A 25,000-nucleotide genomic window follows, 5' to 3' on the forward strand; every position below is an offset into this window, starting at 1 on the left:
ACCCACACCAGCAGATACAAGGACAGTTTCAACCAGCAAGTCATCAGGATGCTGAACCGTCCTTGGAAATCCCCACACAATGGCACTTAGTTCTTTGGATTTATTTTTTTTATATATATATTTTCTTCAATCATTTCAAATATTCTTGAAGTTGAATGGACACTTGAGCACAAGGAATTCCAATGCTGATAAATGCCTATTATGAGTACATGATAATAAACTTGAACTTGATGAGGCCGAGCAATCCTGATACACAGTCAACCTTATGGAGAGGCAGGGATCCCCAATGTCACCCATCCATCAGTGTTCCCACTAGTAGGGGTGAACGGGGAGGGGAGTGGAGGATGCTGGGTAACGTATGCAAAAGTGCAGGAGTAGAGGGGGTAATGAATGTGTGAGGTATTCAGAGAGGTTCTCACAGATGGGCTCATAACCCCTTTACATATGATTACTGCCAGCTACTGTAGGTGCGTGTGTGTGTGAGCGTGTGCTGAGACAAAAAATATCTACTAAATACCTTAACAATTGTGTATGTGAGAGGGGCAGAGGAGTCAGCATAGGTGAGAATGACAACACATTTCACATGAATCAAAATGTGTTCATGCATTTCAGTACAGTATTTGTATGTATAAATGTGCGTGAGACGGAAAAAGAGGAGTGAGACAGATGCAGGGTGAACTACTATGTATGCGAATATGAGCATATATGTAGAGTGACTAGCAGAGAGAGAGAGAGAGAGAGAGAGAGTGTGAGGGAAGGCAAGATAATGCAGATTTTACCCACAGTTTCACTGCATTCCTCTAAACTCGTCTCTCTCCACTCCAGAATGTGCTCGCTTGCATAAAATGAACCAGGCCATGCCTTACGCACACACAAAGAAATAAAGAGAAGAGAGAGAAAAAAGGCAACGAGCACTGCATTTCTTATCAACATCATCACCACCGCGCACACGCGCCGCCTTCATGAATACATATTACATTACCGCAGCTAAGCCTGTCCATGATATTCATCTTCATTCCTTTGAATATCATTTACCTGTGACAATGTGCCCCATTTAACCATCAAAAAGAGACCACTACGCTGGTGTGTGGGGGGGGGGGGGTGAAGGGGTGAAGGGGTGGAGGGGCGTGGGGGGGCAGTGTCTCGCTCTCGCAGGAGTGTCAATATTCGTCACCGGAGTGTGATGATTCAATCACAGCCTCACACCTCCATTAGCGGGGAGAGGTGGAGTGGCAGCCCAAGGCTGCGGCGCTCCCCCAGGGGGGAGGAGGGAAGTGCAGGCCCAACACGCGGCGCGGTCGATCGGCGCTTACCAGTCAGATGGGGCTCAATTAAGGGCTAGGCCGTCTCACAGCAAGGCTGCAGGCCACAGGTGCAGATGTGCCACTAACTCAATATGGAGCGAGTGACATCGTGTAGCGAGGTGCTTTCCAGACACCCCCCCCCCACACACACACCACCACCAAATGAATGGGATGGGCTGGCAGCAGGGTTACTATTGCTGTTAGTGCTATTGGGTTATGGAGTTTGCATTGACAAGAGCACTTACATAGAGTTCATGATTCTAATGCAATAAACTATTCATCAAAATCAGCTAATTGCTCCACAGTCCTCCAGCTGTCTGCTCAGTGTGTGCAGAAATAGTGTTGCTCTTCGCTCTGCAAACGTGTAACACCAGTTAACTTATTGCTTCAAGAGCACAGGGGGAACTGGCACAGCTCTCCCATTGGAGTCTCTCACTTTTACATTTCCATTTAAAGGGAAACTATGCAGGATTGGCGATTTCATCGCCGGATTCGCTTTCGCTCGTTTTATGCTTGCAGATTTCTCTGCAGAGCCTCCCCTACAGCTTCAGCATGTATATTTTACAAAACTCCTCAATCGGTCAGTCTGCCTTTTCATGAGCATGATCGCGAGCAGTGATGGGCAGTAACGCGTTAGAAGTAACGCGTTATTGTAATCCAATTACTTTTTTCAAGTAACGAGTAAAGTAAGGGATTACAATGGCAAAATCAGTAATTAGATTACCGTTACTTTAGGCTGCGTTACTGCGTTACTAAACTGCGATTTTAATTGCTTTTTGAGACTGTCTGGCAGTGATGGGCAGTAACGCGTTAGAAGTAACGCGTTACTGTAATCCAATTACTTTTTTCAAGTAACGAGTAAAGTAAGGGATTACAATGGCAAAATCAGTAATTAGATTACCGTTACTTTAGGCTGCGTTACTGCGTTACTAAACTGCGATTTTAATTGCTTTTTGAGACTGTCTGGTGACAATCAGTATAATGTCCAACGCATTGCCAGAGATGTAAACAACAGACGAGACAACAGAGTGCGGGAGAGAGCATGACCATGCTGCATTTAATAGCCTACGTGAGTTGGGGTTTTCCTAAACTTTTCCCATAGTTCGGGACTTGGACTTCTTTTGCTTATCTTTACTTCACTTTTATTGTTCTTTCTAATTTCATTTAATTCGATGACTTATGCTTTCACTCTGGACTGATGCTTCAACTCAAATGTCTTTTCAAATTCGAAATTGGGGTCGTTGACGTTCAAACTTGTTTTCGGTGGACATAATTAAGTTTGTACCGTCGGAGTCTTTGCGAGACAATGAGCAAAATGTCCGTAAATAATAGAGCCTGTATCATCTGCGTTCTCTGTAGTCGCTTTCAGACATAACCCCTGCGGTAGCCTATGAGGTTTGCCAGACGGAGGTCCGACTCTTCGGTTAATTATAGGCTACAGAATCTATGTATGTTTGAGTGAGGGGTGGCGCAGAATGCGGCCGCTGTCACAGGACTTAGGGCCAGATGTACTAACGTTTTGCGCCCATTTCAGACGTAGCGTGCGCGTAAAAACATGGGGAGGATATGTATTAACAGGCCGCAATGAGAGAAACGCGCAGACTGCCTGCCGTGGGAGCTGAGAATGGCTATTTTGCGCTTTTCCGTGTCATGCATATTAATTCCTGGGCGGATCAGCTGAAAATGGGTGTAACGCGCAAGTACAGGGGAGGAGAGGTGCTAATAGCGATTGATTAAGTGATGAAAACAGCGCACGTCTATTTTGCGTTGAAAAACTTCCGCCTGTTAAAAGCAGGTGTAATCCAAATTGCGGTTGACTGCTTCTCTTCGAAAAACGTTTAGAGACAGCTGAATCAGTATTCAGAGCATCAGTTTTCTTCATTGTACTATGTCAAAGGCAACCTTAACTTTCGTTTGCCTCTGTAATATCGTATTGTCTCTTTCACGACATAGCCCTTCTCAATCTGTTAGACCAAGTAGCCTATAGCCCTGGTCTAGGCCTACGTAGTAAATAGTTCACGTTTTTTTAAGTGGATTAGTATAACTACTATGCCTACTCTGTCTGTCGCTGCTCGTTGACATCTCTTTGTATCATGTATGATCGCTAAACGTTGATTCTTTTTAATGTTGCAATATTCAACTGCGCTTGTGGTTTAGCTTTGCACCCGCAATTGGCGTGTTACAGGGGGCGGGAACGGGCGGTGTTGGACGCAAATAACGTAATGGAGTGACAGCTTAGTAAATTCCACGCAATATAGTAAAGCACAGCGTTCGCATTCTGCGCATACGAAAACTCGGTATTAGCGCTGTCTTAGTACATCTGGCCCTCACTGTTTTTATTTTACCACCGACAGCGCGCCCGTTCCGAATATTGTTGCAACTTGCAACAATGCAGCATGTATTCTGTTACATCCGCAGCATCGATGAAATATTGGAGCGTGACATGCAGGTTAACTGCGCAACGTTTCATTGAAACTCAGCAGTGACGCTCGTTGTTCATTTCACATAATCTGAACGAATTCACGTTCTTTATTTACAAATGTGTTGCATGCCGTTCATAGTTCACAAGAACTCGTTTATGCACAACACTGCATTTGAGTCTATTTTATATGATGGAATATGCAGAAAGAATAAAATTAGGCTGAAAGGTGTATTGCTTTATAGTATATTTTACATTTTGTACTGTACATATTTATTGCTGGTCACTAGAATTTAATCTTGCACTGTTGCACTGTTGGACTTATTTGCACTACCAACTTGACACATACCTCATACTGGATCACAGTACCAATCCTCAGTACATTCATGCACATCTTATCCATAGTATTTTACTGCTCCTTTAGTCATGTTGATTTGTTGATTTGCTTTGTATTTTCCTGTTTACATTGTATTGTATGTTGTGTGTGGTGTCTTAAGCTGCTGGGACCTTGAATTTCCCCTTGGGGATCAATAAAGTATCTATCCATCTATCTATCTATCTATTCAGGTTGTGTAGCCTAGTTAGTGTGTTTTTGAAAAGTAACTAAGTAAAGTAATTGTAAAGTAACTAATTACTTTCGGGGAAAAGTAATCAGTAAAGTAACAGGATTACTTTCTTGGACAAGTAATCAGTAATCAGTAACTAATTACTTTTTCCAAGTAACTTGATCAACACTGATCGCGAGGCACGAAACTTTCTGTTAAAGGTTGGGTACGGAATTAGCAAAACGGACGGCAGAGTTTGAACATATACAACCTCAAGTCCCGCCCTCCATGCACGAGCGACAATTCAAATGCGCAGCGCGAGAGCGAGCCAGGCTAAATGAAATGCCATCCTGGCGTCTACAGCACTATGAGCTCTAGTCTCCATACAATCACTCACATCAACTTCCCCAATTACATTCTTTAGGCTATTCACCTCCAAAGGGTTGTAGTACATATGGTTCAGTAGCCATAGGTGTGTATATTTGAACAGAATCTGGTTTGTTCTTACCAGGGCGATTATTTCCTGAAATATCCGAGTTTAGTGCTGCCCCGTTGGTTCGCCTATTCCACCGTAGCTCCAAGCTGTTAAGTTTCGATTTCATGTTTACAGCACTCTTCGTGTCATGGTAAAATGTAATTTTTGCTACATAGCTTATTTATTGCGTGGGTGATTGAGTTTCCGTAGGTATCCGCTGCCTTAGTTAGTTTGTATAGAAATGAAGTGACACAACAAGAGGGGAACATGGACGTGCAGCAGCAGGCAGTTGGTTTCGTTTCAGCACTGACTCGCGGTCACCAGCTTTCGAAAGGGTCGCGCGCGGTGGGGAGGGGGAGTAGGAAGAGGAGTAAGACGTTAGATTGACGATCGAGCTGTGAAATGATGGTATGGGGTGAGGAATTCTATTGGCTGGAGTTTTTCGAGCCCTGCCCGTTCCGCAGATGATTGACGTGTTTAATTTCCATTTCAGTGCTTCCAACTTAGTGGCTATAAGTGGGTTAGGAATAGGATTTCAAGTGATTTTGCAAAAATGGCCAAAAAAGCTCATTCCATACCCTACCTTTAAGAAGTGCCGGAAAGGCACAAAACTTACATGCGTGGTTTTTCCGCTCAGAGGGGGAAGCGAGACAGCAGTCATTTGACCCAAAATAAGTCAAATAACCATTCTAATGACTCCGAAGCTGATTAGCTAAGGCAAATTAAGCTAAAAAATCTATAGTTCACCTTTAAACTGTGGGAGCCGTTTCTAGGGGGCACACGAGATGAAAAGGGCTATGCCGGAAAGGTGTTAAAAACTTTCTGTATCAGGGTTATAATGATATGGAAACATGACATTAAAGGAAATCATTTGTAAAACTCTATAGTAGGCTACATTTTCATTAAAAAAAAGGGCGGCTTATTAAACATGATGCCTGGAATGCGTCAATAGAATGTGCTACTTTTTAATGTGTCAGATAGTGGGGGCACGCAGCTGAGTCGGGACGGAGAAGGTGTTATGTGGGGAGGGGGGGGGGGGGGGAGTTTGGGAGCCGCTGTGCTAGAGAAATCTTGTGGTATCACAAAGGTGAGCAGGGCTAGTAGTGCTGTATAAGCATATAGGCAGGATGTGAGTGTGCCACAGACAGGACTGCCTCGTCTAGACTCACAGGTTAGTCAAGGAGTGCTTCATCTAGCTAGCGAGTCGAGCTCAGCGGACACTCCTAAAACATTAGGGCGAAACCCTGCATGTGTTCAACTCTTGGTGATGCACCTGCGCAGGGCTCAGTGCAAATCCTCACCATTACACTCATCTCTATGGATGACATGCTTCAGCGAAGTACAGTACCGGGATGCAATTGTAATGATAAGTGTCTATACTGTATGTGTACAGTACTTGTGATAGTTGCTGCACTGTGCCCTGGGCTATTCCAGTCCCCAAAAAACGAAAGCTAATGTGCAACATACTGTATTTCCACTGATTTGTGATTTTCTTTCCCTCACCCACTTTTCCCCCTCTCCCTACCTTTCTCTCTCCCTCTTTCTAGACATCTGTTTCTTTCCTTTTATTGTCAGCGAGACGCAGATAAACAAAACACACCTTGAGACTGGGAAATGTGTGGCTGTCAGCTTGTCTCCTCTGCCACCCTGCTCTCTGTAATTATGGTGTTTTAGGCTGTTTGTTCTCACACTCCGCCCCACCAGCCACCGAGTGTTTTGTCAGGTAAAAAAAAAAACAGAGAAAGAAAACAAACGAGTGCAGAATGAAACAAGAAGACACTCGGTCATCATTACCCTCAGTCTTCCGCTGCTATCATAAACACCTGTCAGGACGCACCGCCGTCACATGAAAGCAGAGCATGGATGGGTGGGACAGAAGGAGGAGAAGAGGATAAAAAGGGACAGAGAAGGGAATAAAGGAGAGGAGAAAGGTATTTCTGGGAAATAAGAGGTAGGAGAGAGAGAGAGAGCGATATATGTTCTAGGTTTGTGTGTTCATGTGTTGTCTATGTACTGCATGTCAAAGACTACTGTATATTTGAGTGAGAGAAGAAAACACTTTGCAATGACTCTTGTAAGGGCTTCTGTAGACAGAATAGGAGTCTGTTTCCGAAACACAAAAGAGTCAGATGGTGAGTTTGTGGCAGGGTGCTTAGGAGAGAGAGGGAGAAAAGTGAGAGAGGAGCTCTAGCAGCTCCTCTCTCAAAGACAGTGAAAGACAGTGAGCAGCATGCTGAAAAAGTTATTCAGATAGAGAGAGGGGGGGTGGGGGGCAGATGGAGAGAGGGCGGGGGGGGGGCAGATAGAGAGAGGGGGGCGGGGGCGGGGGGGGGTGCAGGTAGAGAGAGGGGGAGTGGGGGGCAGATAGAGAGGGGGGGAGTGGGGGGCAGATAGACAAAGACAAACAGAGAGCGAGTAAGACAACAGCGCGGGAGATGTCAGGACATTAACCCCGCGCTGCCACATACAGGCTGCGCTAATGTCATTAGCATTCCTCAGCCGTGCTGCACGCGGTGGCGGCTGTGCTGCACAGCCCAGGCCTTATTAGTGACAGCGGGAGCGGCCCCACACACGCCACCTAATTGTGTCCGAGGAGGACGACACCTACGAGAGGACAAGCACAAGGACAGGGAGAGGACTGGTTGATAAGGACATGAAGAATGAGTGAAAATAATAGCGGAAAATGAGGGAGGGGAGAAGGGACTGGCCAGCCCAAAGGCACAGGTCAGTTTGTGGAGGTGTCTCTCTTGAGGTGGGGGACGGCATATTCGAAAGCCTCTAGGCTTTCCAAAATAATCCAAAAAGTTAACCAAAGCTGCACTCCCTCTGGCTACATACTTTAAAGCCAAGAAGAGCACCATGGCCATTGGGCATCTTCCTGTCAATAAATCTACACAAAGCTCCATCACAAAACACATGAAAAATTGCTGGCTGGTTCCCGCTGTGTACAGCACATATTTTTGTGAGGCGTATTAGATGAGGCTGAGCGTACTGTTTTGTCCTACTCAGCAGCCTCTCTAAGCAAAATGAATGTGCAATAAATGTTTCATTTAAGACCTTAAATTACCAGTATTAACCAAGCTACTACAAGAAGGCACTTCAGTGCTGCACAATTTTCAGATTCTGTCTGTTTGAATGACATTTCCCACTGGTACATTAAGTTTAGACATCAGTTGGACTGCTGAGTGTAGGAGAAGCCTGTAAGAAGGTTGAGGGTGTGCTGGAACGAGTGATGGGGACTTGAGCTTGAAGCGCAGATCATATGACCATTCACACGGTTGTCAGCATTGCAAAATGTAGAATTGAATTGCATTACAGATGCTTCCAAAGGCAACAATTAAAACTAAAAGCAGGCGTTTGATTCAAATAATTTCATTTCAGGAGCTCGAATACACTGCAGTTTTGTAGATGGAAGGCTAAAACATATCAAAAGTCTTTCAGATTCAAATGAAAACAGAAAAGTGTGTCTGCAGATGTTCTTGAAGAGGGAGTTGGAAGACATGCAGAGGAGACTTACTAAATTATGAGAGTTAAATAAATGAAAATGATTAAATGTGGTGAAATAAATCAGTTAAATAGATAAATAAATAAATAAATGGTGTCTTAGATATATTTGTCACAAACCTTTGCGTTTTTGATAACTAATGACAGGAACTGTCTGTCTGTGTGTTTGTTTGTCACTTTGTCTGTTATTTGCATATCTCTGGAACAGTTTGTTTGATTGATTTCAAACTTGGCAGATGTCTTGCTCTGGGCATGAGTGAAGTGAAGTGCCGAGTTTGACATTGTTTGAATAAGAAATGCAGAAGATATCATTAAATATATTGGTAAAAGAAGCACATATTGGCTTTCACTGCTCTTCTGTATCCACTCCCCCTCTCAGACAGCACTGTAGGCCACCACAGAGGATAGAAGCAGGGCTTTGGCAGAGCTGAAGCAGTGTCGGCTACACGGGTAAAAAGCTAAGTGAGTGCAAGATGTGTGGATGATTATCATGTCTGACCTCAACAATACAGACCCCCTGTATGTGGTCTGCTTGCATAAAATGATTCCGTTGATTTTGCAACAACATGTCAACAAACACAGGTATGCAGTGGCTATTCAGAATAAGGGCAAAAAAACCAATGTGGAACAATCTGACACTTTGGATAGCCTAGGCTCCTTTGGACTGTCTCTAGACTTTAAATAAACAAATGACAATTCCTACTCCAAGGACCCAAATTGAAATGAGCGATAACGGTCTCGAATTGAAGGACATTTCAGAATGCCACACGTGCAAAGCATCTGTAGATCTAAGGACGTTTCCAAGTAGGTACTACTTACTGTAGGTTACAGTATGCTGCATTTGGGAAATTGTCCAGAAATGCAGGACAATCTGTTAAATGGATTTTAGAAGCTACTTAGGCTTATGATGCTTCTGGGAAGCGGGTCCCAAAACAGAAGTATCCAGCTGCCAGCACCTGCCAGTGAGCAAGGCTGTCTGAACTACACACCTACTGAATGTGTACATCTATGGTATGGGCACGTCTGAACTGGGCCTCTGGGCATCCTAATGAGGACACAGCCAGTAACCCACAGCAGGTGCAGAGCCTAAGGACACGGACAGGGAGTTGACCATCACCGCCGCGGGAATCCCACACAATGCCCATCACAGAGTGAAAACACTCCAAGCCTGTGTAGCGTAGTCACTATAAAAACGTGAGAACGTTTCTGAGACTGGACAGGTTTACGACGGCACGTAATGCAACCCAGACACTGGAGCGCTGGCCTATGAAACTCCGTCCGCTGGTGAAACGAGAACGCTATGCTGTTTCCAATCATTTCACAGTGATTTGGGCGAGGCACAGCATCACTTTATTAGGTAGTGGCAGCAGTAAATGGGGTCTAATGACGCCCCAGGGGGAGAGAGACAGAAGAGAAAAGCATACAGGTACAACTGGAACAGAGACACGCTCATTCTTCTGCTGAGAAGGCCAGACAGGAAAGTAGGGCTTTGGGAGGAAGAGAGAGTGAGGCAGGGAGAACCGAGAGAGAGAGAGAGAGAGAGAGAGAGGCGGAGGAGGAGGGGAAGAGATGAGAGGAAAAGGAAAGGAAGGTGTGTAAAGATAGAAAGCGTGTACAGTGGGGGTTGTTCCGAAAAGAGTAACAGAGGCTGTGTGTGTGTGTGTGTGTGTGTGTGTGTGTGTGTGTGTGTGTGTGTGTGTGTGTGTGCATGTGTGCGTGTGTGTGTGTGTGTGTGTGCACGTGTGCGTGTGTGTGTGTGTGTGTGTGCATGCAGGCTTCACCTGCTCCGTCTGAGTCTCCCCACAGCTGATCGGTCAGTTCTGCCTCCATCATGGCCATGCTGCTGGTGCTGCTGGTGCTGATGGTGCTGATGGTGCTGATGGTGCTGCAGGCGCGATGCTCCACCTGTCCAGGCTGGAGCTGGGATTAAAGCTGGAGCTGGAGCTAGATCTGGGGTTTTCCCCCGTCCGTCCTTCCTTCCGTCCTTCCTGCCGCTGCGGTGAGCTCGAGCCTCTGCTGCCCTCTCCCTGCGGCCGCACGTTCCCCGCTCCGCTATATTCCCACTGCGGCGCTCCCGAAACGTTTGCCCCGCTCACGGCACTCAGGAGCAGCACATGCACACCGTCCTCAGGAAAACTGCTGGAGAGAGACGGAGCAGGAGCAGGAGAGGAAGAGGGGAGGGAGGGGGTGGAAGAGAGCGAGAGATGAAGGGAGGGGGGGAGAGGAGGAGAGATGGAGGGAGAGAGAGAGAGAGAGGAGGAGAGATTAGGGCACAGAAGTCATGAGGGGAGGGAGGACGTGGAGAGGGAGAGAGAGGGAGGGAGAGAGGGAGGGAGGGAGGAAGATAAAGAGCGGCGAGAAGCAGCAGGTACGGCACAGAGGATTGATGTTATGTACACTGTACGGCTCTATCCATCAATCTGAGCTGTCAGCTCCGACACTGGTGCCCCCATGCAGCGCTGCACTCACCCCCACACAGCCACGGGGCTCTAGTCCTCTATACCTGCTCTCTCTCTCCCTCTCTCTCTCTCTCTCTCCCTCTCTCTCTCTCTCTCTCTCTCTCTCTCTCTACCCCTCTCTATCCCTCTCTTTCCACATCACAACTTGACTTCCTTGTTCTATCTTTTCCATTCTCGCTCTCCTCTGTTATCTTTCCACTCCTCTGCTTCTTTCTCTTCCTTGCTCTACTGTACATTGCCCTCTCTCCCTCTCTCTCTTTCTCTCTGTCCCTCACTGTCACTCCGTCCTCTCCCTTTATCGGAGTAATTAAGTAAACACCGCTCTGAGCTCGGGATGTGTTTATGTGGACAAACAGCTAACACTGCCAGCATGACCGGAGAAAACTGCAGCCCCAGCAAGAGGGGTGTGTGAGTGTGAGTGTGTGTGTGTGTGTGTGTGTGTGTGTGTGTGTGTGTGTGTGTGTGTGTGTGTGTGTGTGTGTGTGTGTGTGTGTGTGTGTGTGTGTGTGTGTGTGTGGTGTGGGGAAGGGGGGTTTACACACGATAAGAGCACAGAGGAGATGAAGGAACTGAAAGAACAGCCTTGCTGAGGAAGGAGAAGTGTGTGACAGAGGCAGAAGGGAGAGGGAGAAAGAGAGAAAGATAGAGAGAAAGAGAGAGAGAGAGAGAGAGAGAGAGATATTAAGAAATTGAGATGGAAACAGAAAAGAGTTTGCGAGTGCAACTGCATCCAACTCAGTGACGGCGAGCCAGAGCGAAGAGGAGAGAGGAAGATGAGAGAGGAAGAGGAGAGAGGAAGAGGAGCGAGGAAGAGGAGATGAGTTATGGGTTACGGGGCCGCTGGTGACCGCAGCACTGGGCCAGTGGAGCCGTCGGACGGCAGGCGGAGAGAGTGAGACGTATGAGAGGATGAGAGAGAAGAGATGTATGAGAGGATGAGTGAGATGTATGAGAGGATGAGAGAGATGAAGAGCGAAACTGATATTACACATTTAAAAACAGCACTGAGAGTACAAACAACTACCAACTGAAAAGACACGGAGAGCTGTTTGTCAAGGAGAAAAGAGAGACAACAGGGTCTTTGTTACAGAGACATAATACGAACCATGAATTAACTAAGTCAGAATGATTTGGCAGTGAATCGACAATGTGGATGTGTGTGCATGTATGTGTGCTCACATTTACTTTTTACACCGGTTTCTGGCATATTGATGAGGTGGAATTAAAACAGACTAGTTTAACTGATGGGAGTAAAAGATTACTGTTGCTTGGGTTCTGATTTATCGTCCTGGTGTTTACGTTGATCCCGATGACGTCTGCCAAGTGAACACAAGCGAATGGAAGTGAGCTGTTAAGTGTTGCATGTGTGCGCTGCAGGAATGCCAAAGGGAATGTGGGGGGAACTGTCTCTATAAATCTAATGCACTGGCAAACATATGGGCACATTGCATTGCTACACACACATACACACTTTATGTTTACACATAAAAAAAAAATCAAAGCATGCCAGTACTCTTTCTTTCCCTCTTTTTCGCTCTGTATCTCTCTTTCACGCACACGCACACACGCACACGCACACGCACACGCACACGCACACGCACACGCACACACACAGACACACACACACAAACATACACACACACCCAACCTATCTAACTAAAGGGAAGATAATGTGTTGTAAGCACAGCCAAGCCGCTCATCATTAAGCAAGACACCGCGAGTGTTTGCAGAAGAGAAAATGAAAGGGCTCAGGCCCGGGAGTGCTCCACGCAGTCCAGCGAGGGATCGATAGGCTCCAGCGTGAAGAGAGGCTGCAGGGGGAGGCACGGCCCGAGCCCCCCCACCCCCCAACCCCACCCCCCAACCCCACCCGCCCCCCGGTCCTCCGGCGCACTGCCTCTTCTGGTTTGTGTGTGCGGCGCGCGCGTAAAGCCAAATTGAGATGAATTGCTCCCACAGCTCCAGTGCACAAGACAGCAGAGGAATGCGCTCGTCCGAGGTGGCGTACCCCATCTTTTTTCCCTCTCCACCAACCCCTCTCTTCCCATAGTCCTCACCGTGCCTCTCCCTCATATCATGTGCCCGGAGCAGCAGACAGGGCTTTTGCCCTTCATGTTGTTGTTGGTCTTTTTCGTTCTGTTTTTAGAATGCTGATGAAACCTTCAAAATGTGTGTGTGAGGTAAGGAAATGCACACATGCATTCTCTGAAATCACATACGCACACACACACACGCACGCGCACACACACACACACACACACACACACACACACACACACACACACACACACACACACACACACACACACACACACACACACACACACACACACACACACACACACACAACACACACACACACACACACACACACACACACACACACACACACAGAGTCTGTGTTTACATCACTACTCCTATTTGTTCCCTCTGAGAGGACTAGTGTGGTCTTATGAAAGGCCAACAAATACTAACATTGGAAGAGGATCGATGGAGAAATTGAAAGTGAAGCTGCTAATCCAGACTTCAGATATTAAACCCAACTTCAGAGCCCTGGAATTGGCCATACAGTAGCTTCCATAAAAGACTGCATGCTGAATAAACGTCTCACTGGAGTGTTGATTCGAGAAGAGACAGCTAAATTCTATAAATGCCCAAAGAAATGGGCAAGCAGGCAGAATATAAAACATCAGCAGAAGAGAAGCTGCGATGAGAGTCACCACACCAAACCGTTAAATACGCACTTAGACAAACGACTCATTCAGGGGGATGAAACTCTTGACCTACTCAGATCCATTCTGCAGGGAGACAACAGACTGATATTTTGTGGACAATTGTAAAAGCACTCTAATAGCAAAGGCATACTCCATTAGGGCTCCTGCCCACCTCGCTTTGTGAGAAGTACTGCTGAGAGGAAGACTGAAAGAACGAAGAGACATCTATACTCTTTAAGTGTCTAAATGAGTTGTGCTATCTTAATGTGGGTGCTGTCTTCTATTCATTCTCGGAGATGAAAACATTCACAGAGACTTATTTTCCACAGTCAAAGCTTTAAAGGTAGAAAGTAAGTCCCTGTAAATGTTTTCATCATGTCTTTGCCATTGGCCAACTCATATCCAGTGTCAGTAGACTGAGCGCTCATGTGCAAGCAGGAAAATGCAGTTTCAGTGGATTCAAGCTGGAAGTTTCTGCACTGGAGAAGGAGCAGAAGCAGGCCTAAAGCAGCAGTCTTCCAAGTCACTTCTCCTTCTCGTTCTCTTTCTCTCCGTTTCTCTCTCCCTCTCCCAGTCTTCCTCTGCACTCCTTCTCCATTCTGTTCTTAGACAGAGCAGGTGGGAGAGGCTATTGATTTGTCATCATGGCAGACGTATTGCCCATTCTCTTTCTCATCCTCAGCATTGACACTGCAGCTGTTGAGCAGCTCTGTCAAACAGACTGGCAGAATGCACTCCCACCGCTCTCCTCTCCTGTCCGCACCTCTCCTCTCTCCTCTCCTCTCCTCTCCTCTCCTCTCCTCTCCTCTCCTCTCCTCTCCTGTCCACACCTCTCCTCTCCTCTCTCCTCTCCTCTCCTCTCTCCTCTCCTCTCTCCTCTCTCCATCCTCTCTTTCTTCTTCCACTTGTTATTTTTTCCCCCTTTTCCTCAATGTTACAAACATATACCATGGTGGTATTTAAAGACAGGTGGAGACTGAGACGAGGTAAACTGACAGGGAGAAACACAAACATACACACACACACACACACACACACACACACACACACACACACACACACACACACACACACACACACACACACACACACACACACACACACACACACACACACACACACACACACACACAAACACACATCTTAAACAACAAATCTTAAACAGACACAATACAAAAAAAAATCTCCAGGTTATGCTTACGTTAAGACAAGGTCTCCCTAACGTTCTGGCCTTTAGGGAATGTTAAATGCCTAGTTACCTCTGACTGTATCACCCATGACTATCATCTTCCATCACAGCACCACTTACCCATCATCAAAAATGAACACCTAATCAGGCACCCCACGCAAATCTGCGCGCGGTCACTAAGCCGGTGGCTCTTTAAAGCCCAATTCACACCAAAGATTGCTGACGCGACGAGATCAGAGTTGCAGCGGTGTGAATTAGAAGTTGCACATAGTTGCAAGCCATCACAAGCCGTCGCAGAGCATTCAACGTGTTTAGTCGCAAGTTTCAAGCTTTTAGAACGTCGCGGCTCGGCTCGTCACAAATCTTTGATCTGAACCCTACTTAACAGCAGGACCTTCTGCATTGACCCACTCATCATCTCGCCCCTGCTGACCTTACGGTCAAGCGTGGACACTGCGCGTGGTCACTCCCGGTGGCTCTTGAACAGTAGGAGCTGGTGGCTTCAGCAGGGCACAGGGTGCTTCAGCATGTGCAGGGCACAGGGCACAGAGGGAGAGCTGGCAGGCGGGGTGTAGGGGGGGGGGGGGGTGTAGGGTGTGTGGGGTGCTACTTGGCTGGCGCCCTGACAGAGTGAGTGAACGCAAGGACTGCTGCTGCCGCAGTGCCAGGGTGCCATCAGTCTCGGGGAATGAGCGTGATTGTTTTCATTTGGCGGTGGCCTTCCCTCCATTAAAGCCTTTGTGTTTGCTGCGCTCAGTGTCGAGAAACATTTCAAGGATAGACAGTCACCGGCGGAAGAGACGCCCGATAAATTACTCCACACGAGGCACATAAACAAACACAGAGACACACACACACACACTACAGTGTGTACACTCTCTCACTCACTCCAATGGTTCATGCATAGCTCCACAAGCACAGAGAAAGACACACACAGAGACACCTCTCCATACCCACATACACGCACACATTAACACACACACACACACACACACACAAACACACACACACACACACAGGTCCACATACAGATACAGCCATCAGCTGATTCCCGTGCGCTCTGGGCCATAATCTTACAGCATGATGCCCCCCCCACCCCCCCTCCTGTCTACTGTGTTTGCTGCGGTAGCAAATAATCAAAAGAACAGAGAAAACCAATTCCGAAGCGACGTGATGCTTTTGCTGTTGAAAGCAATAGAGAAGACAAAGACAGAAAACAGTAACCGCTCTTCTCCACACAACAACAGACGCAGCAGCCCAGCGCATCCTGAGGAACCCGGGGGCCCCACTGGCCTGAGCACACCGGCCCACACCAGCAAACACACACCGGCCCACACCAGCAAACACACACCGGCCCACACCAGCAAACACACACCGGCCCACACCAGCAAACACACACCGGCCCACACCAGCAAACACACACCGCCGCAGCAAAGCCCAAACTTCTCCAAAGACACACAGAATGACTGTGGGGGATGGAGGCAAGTGTGTTTGTGTTGTGTTGTGTTGTGTTGTGTGTGTGTGTGTGTGTGTGTGTGTGTGTGTGTGTGTGTGTGTGTTTGTGTGTGTGTGTGTGTGTGTGTGTGTGTGTGTGTGTGTGTGTGTGCGTGTGTGCAAATGGATCTAAGTTGGGCTAAGGATGCTCATGTTCATACAAAAAGTGGCTATGCACATGCATTGTTACTGTAGGTCATATTTGATGAATGAATCATAGAGATGGCAGCATGAAATGACCATGGTGGAGAAGAATGTTGTTGTTTCTGTCATTATAATACTAACACTAATATTACTACAGTTAATGATAATATTATTGTTATTTTTAAGGCTAATAATAATAAACAAAAATGGCCGTAGTCGACAGAACTTGACTCTGCAGGTTTGACAGCCTGCTCAGGTGTGACTCATAAGAGTTCTCTACCCCATTGCACACGTCACTCACTCAGTCACTATGCTTTGTACACACTCCTGCATTATATTCATGAAACCACACACACACACACACACACACACACACACACACACACACACACACACACACACATTGAAACACTCAATTAATTCCATTATCTACAGTACAAACACACTCCTAATAACTTCTGAGAGACTTACCGACAGTCTTAAAAGTGCCCAAACCCTCCCTGACCCTGACAGCCATACACTTCCCTTAATACCCAGATACACACAGGCCAGCTCTGGCGGGGGGATTCTAACTAGTAGCACCTAGGAGCTATTTAGTGGTGTCTGGGATGCTTTTGGACAAGTAAAGCCAGGGGAGGAGGATGAGGGCTAAGGGAAATGAGGGAACAGGCTGGCAGAGAGAGAAGGAGAGAATGAGAGAGAAGGAGAGAGAAGGAGAGAGAAGGAGTGAGAGGGAAGGAAAGGGCTGCAGGAAAGAGAGAGATAAAAAGAGTGAGAAGCTGGTATTTGCGCATGCATGCAAATGCCTGGCAATGCTGCGTGCAGCTTCTGCCAAGTCACCGACTACATCCCATGCCCATCGCACAGGGCTCGGGTGGGGGTGGGGTGGGGGTGCTGGGACCTGGCACCATGGCTTGTGGAGAGAAATGAGGAGAAAAAGTCCCTGATGGTCATGAACTCGGAGAGAGGGGAGGGGAGAGGGGGGGGGATGGAGAGGGGAGAGAGAGGGGAGGGGATGAGAGGGGAGGGGAGAGAGGGGAGTAGAGAGAGGAGGGGAGGACAAACAGGTACCTACAGGCTCCACCTGCTGTCCCATACATCACACAATATCATATCTTTCAGTCCAAAGACCCAGGCATGGGCCCACACAGATTTTTGATATATGGAGTTTGTTTTTGTATTTTCATTTTATTCATATTCATATAAAAAATGTACTTTAGCTATGACACTTACAGTATATGTAATGAGTCATTCATGGTAACGATGTCATAGATCACACCTCAAAAAGTCATCCAGCATTTTTGCGGAATTGGCTTCAGAAGTTGCTGATGAAATGAGTTCACAGCTCTGCTGCGCATTAAGGCAGGAGGAGATAAACGGAGAGCATCAATCCCTTTCTTCAAACGTGTGAAACTCAAATGCAATTAGACACTCTTAAAAAAAAAGACACTGTTAAAAAAAAGCCTCTGAGGCTAATAGGTGAACAGTCACGTCATCTTAGGTAAGATATGATGGATAATGACAATCCTACACTTGGCTATCATTGCTCTCACCCCCTTCTCTCTAGTGATGCTAGAGTGTGTGTGTGTGTGTGTGTGTGTGTGTGTGTGTGGAGCCCTTTTGAAACTAGGTTACTCCTGCTCCGTCTGAACATTTACAGTACTACTACATGTAGCTATTTTCATGTGTGGCTTTATACTGTGTATGTTCTTTTTATGCACAGTGGACATTGTTTCCATGTGAATGTATGCCTGTCCAAAGTTAAGCTGAATTTGGTGAAAAGTGAATGCTGTGTTGATGCAAGTGTAGAGATGAAAGAAAAGTGAATGCCACCGTTTATAACTATAGCAACGCAAATAATTGGCATGGAAATCTATAATGTATACTTAATGCATGTGCAGCTTTTCTACCAATGTAAGTGGGGGTTACTGGGCTAGAGTACTGTACACCTGCCCCAACTCAATGATTTTATTTCTGAGGAAGAATCCCATACCCCCCATACTAATTGTGCCCCACAACGAATGGTGTGGTTTGCATGCTAGGCACACACAGCAACACGCCCCCCCTCGGTCGTTATGCTGCCACTAATGCCCTTACAGCCAGCCCTGAAGCAAATGCACAAGCGCTAATCAGGATTAGCAGAGGGAAGCCTGCAGTTCGGTATTATGCCTGCTCCGAGCCAGCCAGTGGTGCACAGACTGGCAGCTCTGCCCTCACACACACACACACACACACACATACACACACACACACACACACACACAAGGACATGCACACATACACACACAGCACTACAAGAAAGTGCATTTTGCTGTGTGCTTTCCATCCACATGCATTATCACATAAACGCAGATCAGCTCAAACAGTCTTAGAGCGGCTGGTTCACAGCCTCCTCCCATACGTTCCTCTTGGAGTTCTCCCACATGCTGTAGAACTCCCAAACACACAGAGGTCTCATCGAACACATTCTGCCTGTCCCACACAACCCCTTACACACAATCCCACACACACACACACTTGTGGTCTTCTGCCCCATGTGACAGTCTGTTTGAGCTCCTCTTGCATGCTAACGAGACCTTAAGCAGATGGTCGACTCTCTATCCAGCTCACTGGTCAACAGAGCACTGAACAAGCTGTACACAAGCACACACGCACACACACACACACACACACACACACACACACACACACACACACACATGCACGCACACAGGTCTGCACGGTTACAAGTCCTTAAAGATCCTGTAAACCAAAATTGGAGATTTGTTTGGAGAAACCTTGTAGGTTAGAAAATCATTCCTGAAATGAATCGGGTAAAGACTGTTAACTACTGTATTGTATATGGTACCGAATTATATTATTTTGTGGAGATTTGTTGTGCTCCATTTTTTAGGGTGGCCCAAAAAGGGGTTATTGATGATGCAATGAGTTCCACACTTAGCATAACTCCTCCCCTTCAGAGTTGAGTGATTGCGTGGACAAACCCAAGAAAGCAAAAGTTCTGCCCTGTATTCCTTCTGCCTGTGAGCTGAACACAATGTACTGTATATGGTCTACTGGGTGAAGAGTTGCGCTAATTAGTGGTGCATTCATGCAGCTGGGAAATGGGGAGGTTCCCACTTTAGAGCTCCAGAATTCTGAATGGACCAAATGCATAGAAGGCCCTTAAACCAGCTCATTCATTTCCGGTGGTGTCAGCTGTGTTGTCATGGCAACTTCTGTGATATTCTGCTCCTTACATGCTCAATCCGACACTGAAATCCATCCATAACTTTTTGAGTTATCTTGCTAACAGACAAACAGACAAACAAACAAACCCCGATGACAACATAACCTCCTTGGCAGAGGTAATACATGTGTGTAAGGAGCTTTCCACCTCTGTGAGTCAGGCTACAACAGAGAAAGTTCATGTTCAGAGTTTTCGCCTGACCAGATATTACAGTAGTTTGGAAAGACCTTGAAGAGTTTAGAAAACCTCTAGCTTTGTAAAAAATCTGCTCTCTACAGTAAATTAGCACAAGATGCATATCTTGTGCACTTACCACAACCTTCAGTTGGTTTTAGATATTAGGAGTCCTCTCAACTTCGAAGCTGTCCCAGACTTAACTGATACTTTTAGGGCTAAAATGCTTTGAGAATTACTCTTAGTCAAAAAAAGTCATATATTTTTTGTATCATATAAGTGAGAAAGCGGTCTGTATAACTTCTGTCAGAAAAATAGTCTGAACGTACCCTTACATGTTCTTATTGGAGGACTCTTGTGGTGATTACTGTATGGTCTTTGGAATTGGACCTAATGATCCACAGCATCGGTTTTGAATTGCTCTACACCGACTCCAAGGGCCAGGCCCCTGAGTATTTTGCTATGTCTGCTCACCATTTTCCCAACCCGCTGGAAGAACAGGATTATAGCAGCAGGGTCAGAGGGTTAAATGTGCAGGTTGGCAATATTAAGTATGAGTAAATAAAGTCTGTGGTCCTGTAGATGCTCTACTGCTGACTCTTTGAGAGGGGAAAATGAGGCGCATGAAAAAACAACTGCACCTTGTAAACATTATCCCAGCATCTGTGGCCCAAGCACACCGGGTGGCTAAGCAGGGAAAACACAAATGCCTATGCTCCTGGAAACCACCAGCCTGAAGCCTTTCTCACACATTCTCTCAGAAACACACACACACACACACACACACACACACACACACATAACAGCGGGAGTTATACCTTTCTCCTGCACACAATGAGCACTAGGCACTTTGGATACAGTTAAGAGAAATTCACTGAGAGGGGGCCTCTGCTTCCTTCAGCCCAAAGTCAACCAAAGTAAGCATGAACAGCAAGGTGAAGGTGCAGTGACTTTAAATCACTTCTGCCAAAGAGACTGAAGGTTATGATTGTGTGTGTGTGTGTGTGTGTGTGTGTGTGTGTGTGTGTGTGTGTGTGTGTGTGTGTGTGTGGTTGTGTGTGTGTGTGTGAGAGAGAGAGAGGGAGAGGGAGAGAGAGAGTGAGAGAGAGAGAGAGAGAGATGTAAAAACATGTAGATGTACAGTGATTCAATACACCCTCACACAATGACTCTTTTGAAAATATGGCCTATCGTATTCTGAGGCCATATTCTGAGGTGTGAGAGAGCCGTTAAAATCAGCGTGGAATAAAAGCTGACTGTATCTCCCCTGAAATTGGATTAGATAGACCAGAGAAGAAATTAGATCGTTCTTAACTATCTGGCAATCAGGACCATTATGCTGAATTGCCCCTTTGGTCATCATGTGCAGACTGGCCATCATTAGTGCTGACCACTGGCACTCAACTGCTCACACCAACCCATAGCAGTGAAGGGGATGACCCCAACATAAGCGCGTAGCAGTGGAGGGGATGACCCCAACATAAGCACATAGCGAGTGGAGGGGATGACCCCAACATAAGCACGTAGCGAGTGTGCGGTGGGAATGATACTGTACTGTATGTGGTGCAGCAGAGTCCAATAATATCATGTCAGACTGAGTGACAGGGCAGGTAGGATTTGTTTGAACCCTTTCCACTCCTAATTGATCCCAGAAGATTCTTGATGAGGCCGCAAACCTTTTAAATGAAGCCGGGAGGGAACATCCTAGTCTTTCACTCTTTTACACACACATGCTCACAAACACGCACACACACACACACAGACATACACATGCCACACAGTAATGGCTACTTTACCTCTGACTGAATTCTAAAGTGCCTAGATGACTGCAAACAGTAACTTTGAAACACTTAACCTTCCACTTGATTCAAACAAAAGATGGAAACCGAACCACTGAAGTGGAAGCTGGCGTGTCTTCAGTCCCGGTAAGTAAGGGTTAATATGTAAATGACTGCCATTCCAAATGGCTATAAAATAGCAGTTAATGGATGCCGCACAACAAAATATTTTGAATGGCTGCAACCTAATTACTTTTATTAAGGTCCTGGTCTCCTCCCGTGTCAATAAATAAAAGCACTTTTATTTATTTGAATACACCCCACCCCATCTGTGAATTCTGGAAGCTGTGTCGGTCCTAATGCGACTCATTGAGGGGCATAGGAAGGTATTTCGGCCATTTCCAGCGTTAGACAGGCTGCATAATTTGCAGGCAATGAGTCATTGAGCATTGTCAGGCTGTATTCCCTGCATTATTCAGAGAGCATTACACAGCCAACATTGCAACCACTCCGCCCAGCAAATGCACCAAAGCGTATGGCACTAATAGCTTTGCACCCTGCGTACAGCGCCATCACCATTAATCATATTTCAGTGGTGGCATCATCTTTGAGTCGTGGCATGTTTTCCAGGTAAGAGAGGGGAGGGGTGGAGAGAGAGAGAGAGAGAGAGAGAGAGAGAAAGAGAGAGAGAGAAAAAAAAACTTTCTTCCATGCTTGACTGATCAACTCAAGGTGCCAGGGATAATCAGCTAGAGCTGAGGCAGGGGGGGATGCAATCTTGACAAGGTAATGTTAGCCCTGTCGACACGTTCTCCGCCCTTAGCCCTCCTGCCTATTCCACTGCCTGTTTAACAACAAAACAAAAGGCCGCACAAATCCACTTCCCTCAACATCACACTTCTGATCTTAATGCTCCTGCAGCTGAAAAAAAAACAGTGAATTCCTTTTTCTTTGTAAATTTGTTTTGCCAAGTGCCAAATGAAAAAGAATACGTAATGTCACCATGCTATCCAAAAAGCTTTTAACAGAACCTCAACAGAAAAAGCTTCATTATTTATGTATGAATTGATTCCAGCAGCATATTGGCTGATTACCTGCATGAATTTAGACCTGGCCCCTACAAATCCACACGTGTCCCTTCGCCATCATCTGTGATTCATTGCTGGGCCTGTTCACATTAAGCCCTCCATGTTTGTTCCGCTCCCTGATGACATTTTTCTTCCTTAACCAATCTGATCTTGTTGACCTTTGCAGCAAATTCAAACTAGAAGCGTCAGTCATGCAATTTCTTTTCTGTGGGAGTGTGTGTTTGTGTGTGTATGTGTGTGTATTTGGCTGCTTATGAAACACATCCATTATTGTAAATGATGCCATCCACACTGAAGTGGTTGTGCGAGGCTGTGGAGTGCTGCTAGTGTTTGCTTTCCGATCTTTTCCAAGAGCTTTAGGGGGGTCAGAAAAACACACATTGCTGTTCACCATGTGCAGCTGAAGCGAGGGACACTGCAAATAAAGTATTAAAATCCATTTTATATGTATCGCGGGCCATACTCTTATCATGCTAGGTCTGACCTGATTTCTCTGCAGCGGGCCGGGCGATCTGACACTGGCCCATTTCTCCTGTCTACTGTGATGGAGATGCCTGAGTGAGCGCGCGAACGTGAGATTTCGCCAGCGTTTCATCACACAGGTCGATGGAAGACAGTTTTACTGCTGTGAGAGTCCTACTTTGTATTTTGTGTTGGAAAGTGCCTATGGGAAGGCTGCTGATGTCCCAGAACGTTTTTAAACCGCCGTCAAGAAGAATGCTAAGCGCAATAAGAAGTCACATTTTCAATATACAGGCTTTGTCCAAAACGGAAGCACCTCGCTGCCTTCAGCTGTCTAACGAGTCACTTGCCAGAGCAGGAATCAAGGTACCAGCTATGAGCTTTGTTTCGGGCAGCCTAGTTAGATAACAACACAGAACACTGCACTGCCAGGATAACGGAAAGCAGAATAACGTAACATAGCGTTAGCAAAATCGTTATTTGTCTCCCATATCTCACTCTACTTGACAACGGACCATAAATATGTTCCCCATAAGGTACGCCGTGAGAACATACAGAAAAGTAAGGCTGCTGTTGACAAATGCAGTATGCTTCAGACGTGCAATAGTGAACTTAGGCATGTGGAGATCCCAGCCCAGCCAGTCATTTAGTGCTGTACTGTTGAGTGCTGTCAAGTGCTGCAAAATGCTTTGGCCAACACACCTGCTCGAAGTCAGAACCTATACATCTGCTCAGGATTCTCTTGAGAAACAGTTTCTGTCTCTCTCTCTCTTTCTCTCTAACACACGCACACACACACACACACACCACAGCTGTAAACTCCACAAAATGTTAAGATAACAAAATTCATACAAATACATGGTCAGTTTTGATCCTGCTCAGTGAGCATTGTAGGTACCCATGTCTGTTTCATGCTGTGTGTTAACCTGTCTCTTGTTTGTCCTGTCATCTATGTTTTTGTGTGACGCCCTCTCCTGTACTGCACAACAAATCTACCTTTGGGTACTAATAAAGTAAACTGAACTGAACTGAACTGAATTACCTCAATTCAATGTGGCAGATTGAAATCTGCAATATCACTGACATTATCCACAGCTTGGCAAACACCTTGGACTGTGTGCAGTGTGCCTAATACTAATTAATTCCTAATACACTGAAACATTTGTCTAAACCATATGGCTTGATGAAGAGGATAATTACTTACAAAACAATCAAGTAGGCAGGACTCAAAAGTAGCTTTGTTCTAGGGGCATTCGGCAAAGATCAATGAGCTAAAGTAAAGTGCCCAATACTGAGGGTGTCCATAATGATATGAGGCACAGGCTCGAGATGCCTCTCAAAGAAGGACAACACTGAGGACAACTCGTCACAGACAGGCTGTGAATGATACAGACTCACACAGACAGACAGAAACAATGGACACTGAGCCCTGCAGTTCTACATGCCAGTGAAGTTCAGAGTGGTGTGAGTGATAAAGGAACAAATAACAGAAGTAGACAAACCAATAGATAATAATAATAAATGCCATACAAGTACAATGGTTTGATGAAATCTTGAAAATATATGGCAGTTAGTGGCAAGCAGAGAGACAGTCCCCCCATACACCAACCTGCATGTTACTGCACATAAAAAAAAAAACAATGGAATGAATTGTCTGAGGTAGAAATGTAAAACACACTTCTAAATCTGAGAATATTAAATTCACTTAGTGAATGCCGCACCAAGGATCAGCCATAATCATGATTAAACTGATACATTATGGGAAATGTCTGGCTAGTATTAAAGCAATAGGCTATTGGTGCCTAGGATAGCTGCTTTAAAAGCAAAATACAGGGGCAGACAAATCATACACCACAAATCCCCTAATCAACGTCTACCTGAGTGTATCATCGTTGCATCTGAATGCATCCGTGACAAAAACGTTGCCACATCAACATCAAATGCAGCAGAACAAATGGCAGCAGCACAGTGCACACCAGAGACCTGTGAGCCACGGCTAAGTGCACACATTCACGGCAGGAG

At 46.1% G+C, this 25,000-nt stretch overlaps 1 protein-coding gene across 3 annotated transcripts in view; it reads right to left on the minus strand.

Moving 5' to 3' along the window:
- Window positions 1-25,000, minus strand: part of inpp4b (inositol polyphosphate-4-phosphatase type II B) — a 273,163-nt gene that overhangs the window by 181,130 nt on the left and 67,033 nt on the right. The window contains exon 1 of one of the 3 annotated variants that reach the window (XM_062523240.1): window positions 10,029-10,155. The exons of 1 other annotated variant lie outside the window; for it this stretch is intronic. In XM_062523240.1, the coding sequence (XP_062379224.1) occupies window positions 10,029-10,086 (58 nt within the window). In that variant the 5' untranslated portion in view covers window positions 10,087-10,155. Of the gene's footprint in view, window positions 1-10,028; window positions 10,178-25,000 lie in introns of those variants that run through there. One more of the 3 variants, XM_062523223.1, reaches the window with a different exon arrangement.

This window comes from Sardina pilchardus, chromosome 2, assembly GCF_963854185.1.
Source record: "Sardina pilchardus chromosome 2, fSarPil1.1, whole genome shotgun sequence".
Classification (NCBI taxonomy): Eukaryota; Metazoa; Chordata; class Actinopteri; order Clupeiformes; family Clupeidae; genus Sardina; species Sardina pilchardus.